General features: G+C 50.3%; 1 protein-coding gene across 1 annotated transcript in view; it reads left to right on the plus strand.

Annotated features, from left to right (window-relative positions):
• The window catches only part of LOC123745882 (uncharacterized), a 210,830-nt gene that overhangs the window by 122,938 nt on the left and 71,111 nt on the right, over positions 1–16,781 (plus strand). The window contains exon 10 of the mRNA XM_069317747.1: positions 9,150–9,277. Within this exon, the coding sequence (XP_069173848.1) occupies positions 9,150–9,277 (128 nt within the window). The remainder of the gene's footprint in view (positions 1–9,149; positions 9,278–16,781) is intronic.

The following is a 16,781-nucleotide window of genomic DNA, read 5'->3' on the forward strand; positions in this document are numbered from 1 at the left end:
ATATCTCTGTGGCTCATTTGGGCACTCAGTTTCCACCTGTGTCCCCTAGTGCGTGTGCCCCATATGTTAAACAGCCTGTCTTTATCTACCCTGTGTGTGTGTGCGTGTGCGTGTGCGCGTGCGCGTGTGCGCGTGCGCGCGCGTATGTGCGTGCGCGCGCGCGTATGTGCGTGCGTGCGCGTGCGTGTGAGAGGACAGTTTCCCTACTTGTCATATTCTTATGACGGCTACCCGCCTGCCATCCTTAATTAGGAACATAAGAAGGAAGGAAACTAAAGACACTGGCGCCTGTATCACCCCCTTCACTCCACTCTGGGTTATATAATCGCCAGCGCCAACAGATTGCCCCAAAGTTTCAGCCCCGCTCCTGTGCCAGATAAGTCCACTACGGGCTCACCATAGCCCGTGCTACTTGAACCTTTTATTCCCAGTAGCTGAATCTAAAACAAATTTCCTTTTACCGGTTATTCATGCCCGTGTCACCTTTGGTGTCTTAATCTTCATCAATCAAATTACCTTTACTTCTACTCTGCACTTGACAATGTTAACAGGAATGAATGAAATATAACTCTTACCGTCAGGCTGTATAAAACGGTACAGTGTAGAAACTGTAAAGTTTAAAATTGTAAAAACTGGAATATTTGTACCCGAATAATTGATTTATCACTGTTATAAGAACCTACTTTCACACACTAGACACGTAAACTCTCTGCCATTGAACCCAAGTGTGTAAAGATGGGGGTCCAGTAATGCCTTTGGGAGGCGGGAACACATCGTAGTGAAGGGAACTGTTGATTTTTCCCCGTGTTGAGTGTTTGGCTGGTGAGATGAAGGTGGTGTGGTGGTAGTATAGACACCTTCCACACCTGCCCCAGCACCGGTGTGGTGTTAGTATAGACACCTTCCACACCTGCCCCAGCACCGGTGTGGTGTTAGTATAGACACCTTCCACACCTGCCCCAGCACCGGTGTGGTGGTAGTATAGACACCTTCCACACCTGCCCCAGCACCGGTGTGGTGGTAGTATAGACACCTTCCACACCTGCCCCAGCACCGGTGTGGTGGTAGTATAGACACCTTCCACACCTGCCCCAGCACAGGTGTGGTGTTAGTATAGACACCTTCCACACCTGCCCCAGCACAGGTGTGGTGTTAGTATAAACACCTTCCACACCTGCCCCAGCACAGGTGTGGTGTTAGTATAGACACCTTCCACACCTGCCCCAGCACAGGTGTGGTGTTAGTATAGACACCTTCCACACCTGCCCCAGCACAGGTGTGGTGTTAGTATAGACACCTTCCACACCTGCCCCAGCAGAGGTGTGGTGTTAGTATAGACACCTTCCACACCTGCCCCAGCAGAGGTGTGGTGTTAGTATAGACACCTTCCACACCTGCCCCAGCACAGGTGTGGTGGTAGTATAGACACCTTCCACACCTGCCCCAGCAGAGGTGTGGTGCTAGTATAGACACCTTCCACACCTGCCCCAGCACAGGTGTGGTGGTAGTATAGACACCTTCCACACCTGCCCCAGCAGAGGTGTGGTGCTAGTATGGACACCTTCCACACCTGCCCCAGCACAGGTGTGGTGGTAGTATAGACACCTTCCACACCTGCCCCAGCACAGGTGTGGTGGTAGTATAGACACCTTCCACACCTGCCCCAGCAGAGGTGTGGTGCTAGTATGGACACCTTCCACACCTGCCCCAGCACAGGTGTGGTGCTAGTATAGACACCTTCCACACCTGCCCCAGCACAGGTGTGGTGTTAGTATAGACACCTTCCACACCTGCCCCAGCACAGGTGTGGTGGTAGTATAGACACCTTCCACACCTGCCCCAGCACAGGTGTGGTGTTAGTATAGACACCTTCCACACCTGCCCCAGCACAGGTGTGGTGGTAGTATAGACACCTTCCACACCTGCCCCAGCAGAGGTGTGGTGCTAGTATAGACACCTTCCACACCTGCCCCCAGCACAGGTGTGGTGTTAGTATAGACACCTTCCACACCTGCCCCAGCAGAGGTGTGGTGCTAGTATAGACACCTTCCACACCTGCCCCAGCAGAGGTGTGGTGCTAGTATAGACACCTTCCACACCTGCCCCAGCAGAGGTGTGGTGCTAGTATAGACACCTTCCACACCTGCCCCAGCACAGGTGTGGTGTTCATACTCTTGACACTTCCTCAAACCTCCATACGAAGATTAAAGATTAATATAAAGAAAGTTTATACAATATTTGTGTTCCCTCTCCATCGGAAATGGTAAAAAAGTGTTTGTTTGTGTGTAAAGCTGTCGGACGCTTCTGTCCCTCGCTTCATCTTCTGTCTCTTGTTCTCCTACTGTCTCAGTCTCTGCCTTGTGTGTCTGTCTGTCGCCTTATATTTATCTCTGTCTATCTTTGTCTTGGTCCCTCACCACACCAACTGCCTCTCTCGTCTTCATTCCTCTTTATCTCTATTGCCTCTTATTCCATTCTCTCTTGCACCCTTCATTCGTCCTCTTTACTCCTTGTTTCTCTTTGTTTTGAAATTCCCTTTTCTACACTTCTATATTCCTTCCCTGTGCCCCTTTCTCCTTCCCTGTTCCCTCACTGTTTTTCTTCCTGTCCTGTTCCCGTCCGCTACATATAGATGACCAGGTTATCTTATTGGTAGTGGTGAAGGTGGTGGTGGTGGTGGTGCCAGGGGGGGGTGAAGGGGGTGGTGGGCCACAGTGCCAGCCTCTGGTCGAGCCTCGGCCGCTGAGGATAGTAATCTGGTCCTTCTAATTTTGTTTAAACTTGATTTATTATTAGTCCTGTCCCCCGCAAGAGAAGAAGACATTACAAACTTTCCCCCCTAGTTGGTAGCGGGGGCGTGAAGCTGTGGCCGTGGTGGCACTGCTCCCATGGGCACCCTCACTACTCATCCCCCTCTCACTTCCATCCCCCCTCACTCCCTCCTCACTTCCTCCTCACTCTCCCCCTCACTCCCCCCTCACTTCCTCCTCACTCCCCCCTCACTCCCCTCTCACTCCCCCCTCACTCTCCTCTCACTCCCCCCTCACTCTCCCCTTTTTCTTATCGTGGTAGGAAGTCATTAGGTGTGAGGGGCAGCGTGAGTGGCCAGGGACGACGCACACAGACAGGAGAGTTATGATGGGGGAGCTGCCAGTACCGCCAGATAATGTGCTCCGAGGACCAGAGTGGGGGGGGTAAGGGACGTGAGGTAGGGCGTAAGGCAGGGAGAGGAGAGGTAGGGGGGCGTAAGGCAGGGAGAGGAGAGGTAGGGGGGCGTAAGGCAGGGAGAGGAGAGGTAGGGGGGCGTAAGGCAGGGAGAGGAGAGGTAGGGGGGTGTAAGGCAGGGAGAGGAGAGGTAGGGGTCGTAAGGCAGGGAGAGGAGAGGTAGGGCGGTGTAAGGCAGGGAGAGGAGAGGTAGGGGGGTGTAAGGCAGGGAGAGGAGAGGTAGGGGGGTGTAAGGCAGGGAGAGGAGAGGTAGGGGGCGTTCTACCCCCACCCATATGTCCACGCAGCTGCTAAAAAAAAACACGCACCTGGATTCTGTCGTTATCTCGTTAATGAGACAATCAGCTGGTGGTAATTCCCTCTTGTAGGGGGCAGGAGGTGTGTGTACTTTGGGTTGTCGAGGGTCCTGTAGGTCAACTACTGACCCTCCCGAGGATGTAACCCACGACAGCTGCCTGCTATTTACTGCTAGGTGAACACAGGCATCAGGTGATATGAAACGTGTTCACTTGTTTATATTCTATCTGGAGACTAAACCCGAGTTCGTCGATTGAGAGTCGAGGACGTAGACCACTGTGCCACAGGACCCCATGTCATCTTCGTAATGGTCGTTAAGAATGTTTGCTTAGCTCAGATCGCGAGGAGTGCCAAGTCCTTCCCCACACACCCTAGTGCCACGCTGGTGCTCTTCTGGTGGCACCATGGATACTGGTGATCTACACCAACGGTGCAGTACCGTTGGTGTAGACCTGGTTCAGAATCTCTCTTTCCGGGAGAAGATTAGGCTTGTATAGTGCCGATGAGTCACAATAACGAGGCTGAAAAAATTACCAAACTACAACTCACAAAATGGAGAAGCGACATTGTTTTGGTCCCATCCTGGAGCGAAGGGAGGGGGAGAGGGAGGGAGGGAGGCAGGGAGGGAGGCAGAAGAGGGAGCTAGAGGAATGTGGGAGGGGGAGAGAGAGAGAGAGAAAACTGTAGGCAAAAATCGGTTAAGAATCTGTACTACTAATGGTTAGACAGGCGGGGTTCAAGAGCTAACGGCTCGATTCTTCAGGAACAAATAGTAAAAACACTCACTCACTCACTGTGTGTGTGTGTGTGTGTGTGTGTGTGTGTGTGTGTGTGTGTGTGTGTGTGTGTGTGTGTGTGGGGTAAGGGAGGGTAGGCAAGGATGGATTATTCAACACTGGAGGGACGCGAACAAGGGGACACAGGTGGAACTGAGTACCCACATGAGCCACAGGGACGTTAGAAAGAACTTTTTCAGTATCAGAAATGTTAACAGATGGAATGCATTAGGCAGTGATGTGGTGGAGGCTGACTCCATACACAGTTTCAAGTGTAGATATGATAGAGCCCAGTAGGCTCAGGAACCTGTACACCTGTTGATTGACAGTTGAGAGGTGGGACCAAAGAGCCAGAGCTCAACCCCCGCAAGCACAACTAGGTGAGTACTCTCTGGCGCTGGCACTCTGGCGCTGGCTCTCTGGCGCTGGCTCTCTGGCGCTGGCTCTCTGGCGCTGGCTCTCTGGCGCTGGCTCTCTGGCGCTGGCTCTCTGGCGCTGGCTCTCTGGCGCTGGCTCTCTGGCGCTGGCTCTCTGGCGCTGGCTCTCTGGCGCTGGCTCTCTGGCGCTGGCTCTCTGGCGCTGGCTCTCTGGCGCTGGCTCTCTCACGCTCGCGCTCTCTCACACTATACGTTTATCACGAGCACAAGTTACATTTCACCGCTGGTGACATGATCACCTTAAGGAAACATTTGGGGTGGGAGCAGCAATCATGTGATGGAGGAAGGAAATGGACGTGGAGGGAGAGGGAGGAAGCACCCGTAGAGGGTGTCTAAAAGTCCACACCAGGAAATGATCTTGGGGAAATGCAAATGTCGCGAGAAGGAAATAGTGCCCAGTTTGCAAGGGGAAATGTCTTGACGATAAAAGGTGTATTTATTGACCTATTAGATTGTAATTTTTATTTCTCGATTCTTTAAGGCTTTTTCTTCTTTACTCGTTTTCTGATTCGTCAATTTTTTTCCCACACGCATACAGTAATTTGTATATTTTGGCGGATAAATTATATCAATTTTGAATATTTATTAACATTGGTACATGTATATTTACGCAGTTATAATGTACTATGTAAAGGATTGTAGTGTCAAGAACTAGCGGAATAATTCTAAAACATCCCCCATCTCGCAGGATGGTTAGTTATGCAGGTGACTGATCACTAGTCATCACTGGCCAACTTTGGCTGTATTATGAGGATAAACACACACCGAAACAACGACGTTGGTACAACGTTCGAACAAGGTTTAACACCTCCTAACCAGCTAGGAGGTGTTAACCAGCTAACTTGCTAACCAGCAATATAGCAAGTTGTAACGACGTTCTAACACGTTGTTACAAGCCAAGATGTAACAACTTTATTATAAGTTGTAACTAGCGGAAAATAGACAGTTTCGGTTTGTTTTCAGGATATACTCTAGAACCTTTGAGTGAATCAAGTGCAAGTCTTGAGGTACCACGTACCGCCAGCTCTCAAGGGTTCATTGACGGGGACATTGAATAATATTGTAGTTTTTATTTTGTTATCAAAGCTTTAAGGTACATGTGTATTTGTGCAGCTGCTCTAGACTATGTGAAGGGCAGTACAGTGTGTGTCAAGTGTGTGTCTCTCTACGTGATGCTAAAACATCCCCATCACAGGATGGTTAATCAGAGGCACGTGACAAGTAGTCTGCACTGACAGACTCAATTACACTTGAATCACTTATCACACTCGGTGATAAGCAATCTGCACTGACGGGTGCATTATGAGGATATCATCAACACAAGAGTGAATAAGATAGCAGTGATATTAAAAGTTCCCATCTCGCAGGATGGTCATATGTTCAGTAGCCTGCACTGGTAAATTTTAGGTACACTGTGAGGATATCTTCAAGAACACGAGAGTGAAAGCTGAAGTGTGCGAGATTTTTTCTCAACTCTACGGAGATCACACGTAATATTTGACTTACTCTTGCTGAAGAGACTGTCCCCTGCTGCTTCGATCAGGTTTCAGTTGGTGGGTGAGGTTCGTTGGTGATGAGGTTACGGTGCTGGGTCACTATCACATGTTGATATAGATGCACGGTAAAGTACGGTGCTGGGTCACTATCACATGTTGATATAGATGCACGGTAAAGTACGGTGCTGGGTCACTATCACATGTTGATATAGATGCACGGTAAAGTACGGTGCTGGGTCACTATCACATGTTGATATAGATGCACGGTAAAGTACGGTGCTGGGTCACTATCACATGTTGATATAGATGCACGGTAAAGTACGGTGCTGGGTCACTATCACATGTTGATATAGATGCACGGTAAAGGGCCCAGCTCCTCCGGCGGGTTCACATGAAAGTGCTGTAATAGCTTTGGCTGTGGGAACTGATTCAGCTGTAGTGTCCCTTATGTGTCCATGTGCTCCCGCTCTCCCTTTCCCCCCTCTCCCCCTTTCCCCCCTCTCCCCCTCTCCCCCCTCTCCCCCTCTCCCCCCTCTCCCCCTTTCCCCCCTCTCCCCCTTTCCCCCCTCTCCCCCTATCCCCCTCCCTCCCTTCCCCCCTCCCCCGCTCTCTCACCCTTTCTCCCTCTCATTCGATCTGTTTCCTCCTCCTTACTGACTAACGTCCATGGTTCCAGAACACAGTCACCCTTGCAATCCTGTGTATTACTGACAATGCAAGAAATTCAAATCTACATTTTTAATGTTTTTTTGAGAATTCAAACAATAGAATATCTTTGCAACTTCTAGTAAAGTAAAATAATAAAAAAAATAATTGGTACAATAATTCAGAAGTGTGCCATGGGCCAAGTATGTTTATATATATTTTCTTGCCTAAGGAAACATGGCTACGACCAATGTTTATGTAGATGTATTTGTCGGTGTTTATGGGGTGAACCAGACGGTGTTGGACAGTGTTATAGATTTTCCTGAGTTATATTTAGAGATCGTAATTAAAATTAATCTTTGCGTGAATCTCTCCTTCCCTCTCTCTCTCCTCTTGTTCTTCCGTCTCTCTCTGTTTCTCTATCTCTCTGTTTCTCTCTCTCTCTGTTTCTCTCTCTCTCTGTTTCTCTCTCTCTCTGTTTCTCTCTCTCTCTGTTTCTCTCTCTCTCTGTTTCTCTCTCTCTCTGTTTCTCTCTCTCTCTGTTTCTCTCTCTCTCTGTTTCTCTCTCTCTCTGTTTCTCTCTCTCTCTGTTTCTCTCTCTCTCTGTTTCTCTCTCTCTCTGTTTCTCTCTCTCTCTGTTTCTCTCTCTCTCTGTTTCTCTCTCTCTCTCTCTCTCTCTCTCTCTCTCTCTCTCTCTCTCTCTCTCTCTCTCTCTCTCTCTCTCTCTCTCTCTCTCTCTCTCTCTTCCTTCCCGTGCTTCCCACCCTCTCCGCACTCTATCTCTTCCTTCCCGTGCTTCCCTCTACATGTTGGCATGTGTTCCACTTGCGCGAGCTGCTCTTGCACTCATGCTTGTTTTAGTTACTTTGAGTGTGAGTGCATTGTGTGTGTCGTGTAATCACCTAGTTGTGCTTGCAGGGGTTGAGCTCTGGTTCCTTGGTCCCGACTGTCAACTGTCAATCAAACTAGTATACAGGTTCCTGAGCCTACTGGGCTCTATCATATCTACATTAGAAACTGTGTATGGAGTCGGCCTCTACCACATCACTGCCTAATACATTTAACTTCTTAACTATTCCAGCACTAAAAACATTCCTTCTAATATCTCCTAGAACTCAAGTCTCCACCTGTGTACCCTAGTGCGTATGTCCCCCGTGTTAAACTGTCTTTATCTGCCCTATCAATTCCACTGAGAATCGTGCATGTGGTGATCATGTCTCCGCAAACTCTTCTATCGTCGTGTGTTAATGTGTGAGTGAGAGATTACAGTGAGCATAAGTACACGTGTTGTGCGGTGGAGGGAAGGTGGAAGGAGGGGTCGTCTCAAGTACCACAATTTGAGAGTCGTTAGGTCAGAGACGAGGCTCGTAGTCTCTTCCATATTCACAGTGGAGACGAGTGCAGATTTTTTTTTTTTTTTTTTTAGAGCCGGTCGCTTTAATTTGGTCGCTTTTCTTCGGTCGCTTTTCTTCGGTCGCTTTTCTTCGGTCGCTTTTCTTCAGGCGCTTTGCTTCGTTCGCTTTTCTTCGGTCGCTTTTCTTCGGTCGCTTTTCTTCGGTCGCTTTGCTTCGTTCGCTTTTCTTCGGTCATTTTGCTTCGGTCGCTTTTCTTCGGCCGCTTTTCTTCGGTCGCTTTTCTTCGGTCGCTTTTCTTCGGTCGCTTTAATTCGGTCGCTTTAATTCGGTCGCTTTTCCTCATAGGAAAGTCGGTGTATTTTTCTTAAGCAATGGTTTTCATAGGCTATAGTTTTATATATATATTTTTTTTTTAGATTCTTCTTGGTTTAAAATTGTTAATTGCAAGATTATTGGGAGATGTTTTAAATGTTTAGTAATGTTTAACTGTTGCATCTGTGTTTTGTTATTCCTTGTATATGTATTTAGTTTATACCTAACCTAATGATTGATGCACTTCTCTCTGTCTCTCTCTCTCTCTCTCTCTCTCTCTCTCTCTCTCTCTCTCTCTCTCTCTCTCTCTCTCTCTCTCTCTCTCTCTCTCTCTCTCTGTCTCTCTCTGTCTCTGTCTCTGTCTCTGTCTCTGTCTCTCTCTCTCTCTCTCTCTCTCTCTCTCTGTCTCTGTCTCTGTCTCTGTCTCTGTCTCTGTCTCTGTCTCTCTCTCTCTCTCTCTCTCTCTCTCTCTCTCTCTCTCTCTCTCTCTCTCTCTCTCTCTCTCTCTCTCTCTCTCTCTCTCTCTCTCTCTCTCTCTCACCACTTGCGTGTGTTCCCAGAGGCAAGGTTCACCAAGCTGTACACGACACCTTCTCTTCCCTATAGGAACAAATGTCTCAGTTCGTGGAGCAAGCTGAAGATGTCGCCCATGTTTGGGTGCATCTGTCCCACGGACCGCCAGAAGAGGAAGTGTGAGAGGATATTCCGACGCGTCCACAACAATCCTTGTGTGGGTGAGTACCCGGCCCCCTCTCTCCCACCTCCCCTCTCCCACCTCCCCTCTCCCCCTCCTGTGTCCCCTCCCAGTCCTTCTCCCCTCCTATCCACCCTACCACGAGCCAATTTTCACTCCCATTCCAATCTTCTCTTCCATGCTTCTCCTCGTATCCCCTTACACCAAGGGGCCCAACCAGCTAACCTTCCCCCCTTTCCCCTCTTTCCCACACCCCATGCACCCCCACTCTTCCCTCTCTACTCTCACACCTCTCACAGTGACTATAGAAAACTTACTAGTCTAATATGCCCGTTTGAGGTTCTTGCTCTATGTAATGTGTCACGTCGTTATAATTCGACTTTGTACGAGGCTCTTTTGTAGTGTTAGGACCTTGTAAGTGGCTCTTTTGTAGTGTTAGGACCTTGTAAGTGGCTCTTTTGTAGTGTTAGGACCTTGTAAGTGGCTCTTTTGTAGTGTTAGGACCTTGTAAGTGGCTCTTTTGTAGTGTTAGGACCTTGTAAGTGGCTCTTTTGTAGTGTTAGGACCTTGTAAGTGGCTCTTTTGTAGTGTTAGGACCTTGTAAGTGGCTCTTTTGTAGTGTTAGGACCTTGTAAGTGGCTCTTTTGTAGTGTTAGGACCTTGTAAGTGGCTCTTTTGTAGTGTTAGGACCTTGTAAGTGGCTCTTTTGTAGTGTTAGGACCTTGTAAGTGGCTCTTTTGTAGTGTTAGGACCTTGTAAGTGGCTCTTTTGTAGTGTTAGGACCTTGTAAGTGGCTCTTTTGTAGTGTTAGGACCTTGTAAGTGGCTCTTTTGTAGTGTTAGGACCGTGTAAGTGGCTCTTTTGTAGTGTTAGGACCGTGTAAGTGGCTCTTTTGTAGTGTTAGGACCTTGTAAGTGGCTCTTTTGTAGTGTTAGGACCTTGTAAGTGGCTCTTTTGTAGTGTTAGGACCTTGTAAGTGGCTCTTTTGTAGTGTTAGGACCTTGTAAGTGGCTCTTTTGTAGTGTTAGGACCTTGTAAGTGGCTCTTTTGTAGTGTTAGGACCTTGTAAGTGGCTCTTTTGTAGTGTTAGGACCTTGTAAGTGGCTCTTTTGTAGTGTTAGGATCTTGTAAGTGGCTCTTTTGTAGTGTTAGGATCTTGTAAGTGGCTCTTTTGTAGTGTTAGGACCTTATACGAGGCTTTTTTTTAGTGTTACGATCTTGTAAAACGGGCTTTTGTAGCGTCTCTTGCTTGGGAAAGTTCATATAGTTAAAAGGTATCTTGCCCTGTTTTTAAAGTAGCAGATTTTCAATCTAGTATCATTAGCCTCGATTCTCTAGCTTAACAAAACATGCTATGCGGGACGCTGGTGTTCCCTGCCAGGGTTGGCATCCCTGTCTGAGATGCTATCCACGAGGCACTTTCCAGAGCTGCCAACTCCGGGGCACATGCCCAGAAATGCCATCCAGAGGCCAGATTCACGAAGCAGTTACGCAAGTACTTGCGAACGTGTACATCTTTCCTCAATCTTTGATGGTTTTGTTTACATTTATTAAACAGTTTACAAGCATGAAAACTTGCCAATCAACTGTTGTTGTTGTTCTAAACAGCCTCCTGGTGCTTCGGAGCTCATTAACCGTTTAATAATTGTAAACAAAGCCGCCAAAGATTGAGAAAAGATGTACAGGTTCGTAAGTGCTTGCGTAACTTATTCGTGAATCTAGTCCCTGGTGTCTGGGCACCCCTCTCCACCCCCACCCCTCTCCTTCCCCCTCCCCTCCCTCCCCTCCTTCCTCCCTCCCCCTCCCCCCCCCCCCCCTCCCTCCCGTTAAAACGGTGCCATTTCCGGGCGTGAGTAATCCCTCCACGCACTGTTAAGTGTCTCAGGCGAGGTGTTGCCGCGGGCAATATCCTCTCTCCAGACACTTGAGAAAAAAGGGCGGGAGAAAAATTTATGGTTGCATCTCCGCAGCTGGGGATCTGCCGCAGGTAAATGGTAATGGTGCCAGTGACGTCAACGTGGGCCCCGGGCGGTAGTGGTTGGGCCGTAGTGCTACGTTACCTTACACCAAGGGAGGGGGGGGAGGGTGCTATCCTTCCACTGGGGGGGGGCGCTTCTTTCCACTAGGGGGCGTTTGATCCAATAGGGGGCAGTGGGAGGCGTTTTCTTTCAATGGAACGTTTCGTCTGCATAGAAAACATTCCCTTTCAATATTAACTTACCTATGTGAGAAGCCTGGAATGTTTTCCTGTTAGGGGGCACAGCCCCCTCCTATCCCTTAGCCTTTAATGCTGAACTAGCCACAATGTTGGAGTGAAAGCAGGCGCTGCCCTCTTCAGCCACAGGGGTGATGAACCCGTGGAACCGCCTACCCGCCGAGGCCGTAAATGCCCAAAATTCTGTTGAAATTCAAAATCCTTCTCGATAAATATTGTTACAAATGCTGGAATCTTTGACTAGCCGCCGGCTTACTGTCCTCGTCGAGGCCGCTAGGGAGATAGGTAAATTCAGGTAATTGTCTTGTAGTCCTCCGGTGGGGTCTGTCCTCTAGTATGATGTAGTCCTCTTGTGGCTTCTGTCCTCTAGTATAGTGTAGTCCTCTTGTGGCTTCTGTCCTCTGGTATGATGTAGTCCTCTTGTGGCTTCTGTCCTCTAGTATAGTGTAGTCCTCTTGTGGCTTCTGTCCTCTGGTATGATGTAGTCCTCTTGTGGCTTCTGTCCTCTAGTATAGTGTAGTCCTCTTGTGGCTTCTGTCCTCTGGTATGATGTAGTCCTCTTGTGGCTTCTGTCCTCTAGTATAGTGTAGTCCTCTTGTGGCTTCTGTCCTCTGGTATGATGTAGTCCTCTTGTGGCTTCTGTCCTCTAGTATGATGTAGTCCTCTTGTGGCTTCTGTCCTCTGGTATGATGTAGTCCTCTTGTGGCTTCTGTCCTCTGGTATGATGTAGTCCTCTTGTGGCTTCTGTCCTCTGGTATGATGTAGTCCTCTTGTGGCTTCTGTCCTCTGGTATGATGTAGTCCTCTTGTCTTCTGTCCTCTGGTATGATGTAGTCCTCTTGTGGCTTATGTCCTCTAGTATGATGTAGTCCTCCTGTGGCTTCTGTCCTCTAGTATAATATAGTACTTTTATAGCTTCTGTCCTCTAGTATAAGTCAGTCTCTCTCTTTTGTCCTCTACTATAATAATTATAGTCGTCCTATAGCTTTTGTCCTCTACTATAATATAGGAGGAACTAGTATTTATGTAGCTTATCTAGCTTCTATCCCGCAGATCATCTGTTATATAACCCATTTCTATAACTTAGATTTTGACGCCATCAGTTATCGGCTTGTGTAGTCATACTCGTCTATATATCCCATTCAGCCGCTGAGGATAACTTCTCTATCGACGCTCGCTGTTCCATTGACAAATTCCTGTTTCACAAAATTTCTATTTTCTGAGAATTTTCAAATGGGAATTTTCCTACTCGAGGAATATTTAGTTTTTAGATTATTTTTGAGCTGTGGTCATTGTCGGAGGTTTTTTACCCCTGGGGTATTGTGGGGGTGTTCCACCGTCTGGGGTATTGTGGGGGTGTTCCACCCTCTGGGGTATTGTGGGGGTGTTCCACCGTCTGGGGTATTGTGGGGGTGTTCCACCGTCTGGGGTATTGTGGGGGTGTTCCACCCTCTGGGGTATTGTGGGGGTGTTCCACCCTCTGGGGTATTGTGGGGGGTGTTCCACCCTCTGGGGTATTGTGGGGGTGTTCCACCCTCTGGGGTATTGTGGGGGTGTTCCACCCTCTGGGGTATTGTGGGGGTGTTCCACCCTCTGGGGTATTGTGGGGGTGTTCCACCCTCTGGGGTATTGTGGGGGTGTTCCACCCTCTGGGGTATTGTGGGGGTGTTCCACCCTCTGGGGTATTGTGGGGGTGTTCCACCGTCTGGGGTATTGTGGGGAGTGTTCCACCCTCTGGGGTATTGTGGTGGGTGTTCCACCCTCTGGGGTATTGTGGGGGTGTTCCACCCTCTGGGGTATTGTGGGGAGTGTTCCACCCTCTGGGGTATTGTGGGGGTGTTCCACCCTCTGGGGTATTGTGGGGGTGTTCCACCCTCTGGGGTATTGTGGGGGTGTTCCACCCTCTGGGGTATTGTGGGGGTGTTCCACCCTCTGGGGTATTGTGGGGGTGTTCCACCCTCTGGGGTATTGTGGAGGGTGTTCCACCCTCTGGGGTATTGTGGGGGTGTTCCACCCTCTGGGGTATTGTGGTGGTGTTCTACCCCTCTGGGGTATTGTGGTGGTGTTCCACCCTCTGGGGTATTGTGGGGGTGTTCCACCCTCTGGGGTATTGTGGGGGTGTTCCACCGCCTGGGGTATTGTGGGGGTGTTCCACCCTCTGGGGTATTGTGGGGGTGTTCCACCCTCTGGGGTATTGTGGGGGTGTTCCACCCTCTGGGGTATTGTGGGGGTGTTCCACCCTCTGGGGTATTGTGGGGGTGTTCCACCCTCTGGGGTATTGTGGGGGTGTTCCACCGTCTGGGGTAATGTGGGGGTGTTCCACCCTCTGGGGTATTGTGGGGGTGTTCCACCCTCTGGGGTATTGTAGGGGTGTTCCACCGTCTGGGGTATTGTGGGGGTGTTCCACCCTCTGGGGTATTGTGGGGGTGTTCCACCCTCTGGGGTATTGTGGGGGTGTTCCACCCTCTGGGGTATTGTGGTGGTGTTCCACCCTCTGGGGTATTGTGGGGGTGTTCCACCGTCTGGGGTATTGTGGGGGTGTTCCACCCTCTGGGGTATTGTGGGGGTGTTCCACCCTCTGGGGTATTGTGGGGGTGTTCCACCCTCTGGGGTATTGTGGGGGTGTTCCACCCTCTGGGGTATTGTGGGGGTGTTCCACCCTCTGGGGTATTGTGGTGGTGTTCCACCCTCTGGGGTATTGTGGGGGTGTTCCACCCTCTGGGGTATTGTGGGGGTGTTCCACCCTCTGGGGTATTGTGGGGGTGTTCCACCCTCTGGGGTATTGTGGGGGTGTTCCACCGTCTGGGGTATTGTGGGGGTGTTCCACCCTCTGGGGTATTGTGGGGGTGTTCCACCCTCTGGGGTATTGTGGGGGTGTTCCACCCTCTGGGGTATTGTGGGGGTGTTCCACCCTCTGGGGTATTGTGGGGGTGTTCCGCCGTCTGGGGTATTGTAGGGGTGTTCCACCCTCTGGGGTATTGTGGTGGGTGTTCCACCCTCTGGGGTATTGTGGGGGTGTTCCACCCTCTGGGGTATTGTGGGGAGTGTTCCACCGTCTGGGGTATTGTGGGGGTGTTCCACCCTCTGGGGTATTGTGGGGGTGTTCCACCCTCTGGGGTATTGTGGGGGTGTTCCGCCGTCTGGGGTATTGTAGGGGTGTTCCACCCTCTGGGGTATTGTGGTGGGTGTTCCACCCTCTGGGGTATTGTGGGGGTGTTCCACCCTCTGGGGTATTGTGGGGAGTGTTCCACCGTCTGGGGTATTGTGGGGGTGTTCCACCGTCTGGGGTATTGTGGGAGTGTTCCACCGTCTGGGGTATTGTGGGGGTGTTCCACCGTCTGGGGTATTGTGGGGGTGTTCCACCGTCTGGGGTATTGTGGGGGTGTTCCACCGTCTGGGGTATTGTGGGGGTGTTCCACCGTCTGGGGTATTGTGGGGAGTGTTCCACCGTCTGGGGTATTGTGGGGAGTGTTCCGCCGTCTGGGGTATTGTGGGGAGTGTTCCGCCGTCTGGGGTATTGTGGGGAGTGTTCCACCGTCTGGGGTATTGTGGGGAGTGTTCCACCCTCTGGGGTATTGTGGGGAGTGTTCCACCCTCTGGGGTATTGTGGGGGTGTTCCACCCTCTGGGGTATTGTGGGGGTGTTCCACCCTCTGGGGTATTGTGGGGGTGTTCCACCCTCTGGGGTATTGTGGTAGGTGTTCCACCCTCTGGGGTATTGTGGTGGGTGTTCCACCCTCTGGGGTATTGTGGTGGGTGTTCCACCCTCTGGGGTATTGTGGTGGGTGTTCCACCCTCTGGGGTATTGTGGTGGGTGTTCCACCCTCTGGGGTATTGTGGGGAGTGTTCCACCGTCTGGGGTATTGTGGGGAGTGTTCCACCGTCTGGGGGTATTGTGGGGGTGTTCCACCGTCTGGGGTATTGTGGTGGTGTTCCACCCTCTGGGGTATTGTGGGGGTGTTCCACCGTCTGGGGTATTGTGGGGGTGTTCCACCGTCTGGGGTATTGTGGTGGTGTTCCACCCTCTGGGGTATTGTGGGGGTGTTCCACCGTCTGGGGTATTGTGGGGAGTGTTCCACCCTCTGGGGTATTGTGGGGAGTGTTCCACCCTCTGGGGTATTGTGGGGGGTGTTCCACCCTCTGGGGTATTGTGGGGGTGTTCCACCGTCTGGGGTATTGTGGGGGGTGTTCCACCCTCTGGGGTATTGTGGGGGTGTTCCACCCTCTGGGGTATTGTGGGGGTGTTCCACCCTCTGGGGTATTGTGGGGGTGTTCCACCGTCTGGGGTATTGTGGGGGTGTTCCACCGTCTGGGGTATTGTGGTGGGTGTTCCACCGTCTGGGGTATTGTAGGGGTGTTCCACCCTCTGGGGTATTGTGGGGGTGTTCCACCCTCTGGGGTATTGTGGGGGTGTTCCACCGTCTGGGGTATTGTGGGGAGTGTTCCACCCTCTGGGGTATTGTGGTGGGTGTTCCACCCTCTGGGGTATTGTGGTGGGTGTTCCACCGTCTGGGGTATTGTGGGGGTGTTCCACCGTCTGGGGTATTGTGGGGGTGTTCCACCGTCTGGGGTATTGTGGGGGTGTTCCACCGTCTGGGGTATTGTGGGGGTGTTCCACCGTCTGGGGTATTGTGGGGGTGTTCCACCGTCTGGGGTATTGTGGGGGTGTTCCACCGTCTGGGGTATTGTGGGGGTGTTCCACCGTCTGGGGTATTGTGGGGGTGTTCCACCGTCTGGGGTATTGTTGTAACAAACTAGGCTGTTGTAAGAATTATCCAGAGTGGTTTATCGACAAAAGAGGATGGGAAGCTGAGCCCGCATGGTGACCTGACCCCCAGGGGAATTCGCGGTGGAAATAACCGACGCTTTGTTCATAGCTGCGTATAATGAATCGTCCTATAGTATTCAGTAATTTAGAGAAATTAGCCTTTATTCATTTTGTATTAAAATTGTATTGTATAATAGTACTGGGTACAACATCAAGAGTATTCTAATTATTGAGTTGTAAGTCACCATCAGTGACGTCACGAATCAGATCTAACTTGTAAGGCGGAGTGACCGGCGGTCATAGGTCATCAGGGTTGACAGGTCTACTATTTCTCAAAGTTTTAATAACCATCTTTGTGATCGGGAACAGCTCTGCCGTTAGAGGCTTGTGTAATTTAATTTCAGTAAAATAATTCAACCAGTCTGGATCAATTAAGTACAACAGAGTTTAATTGTTATAACTTAAACCTTGCTAGTAACTTGGTAGAACTTTGACTGACTAGCCGGAAGGATACAATGCTCTGTCTGGGGTAGACCAGACAAGGGAGAGATCAGTGTGGTCAC

The sequence above is a fragment of the Procambarus clarkii genome, chromosome 88 (genome assembly GCF_040958095.1).
Source record: "Procambarus clarkii isolate CNS0578487 chromosome 88, FALCON_Pclarkii_2.0, whole genome shotgun sequence".
NCBI lineage: Eukaryota > Metazoa > Arthropoda > Malacostraca > Decapoda > Cambaridae > Procambarus > Procambarus clarkii.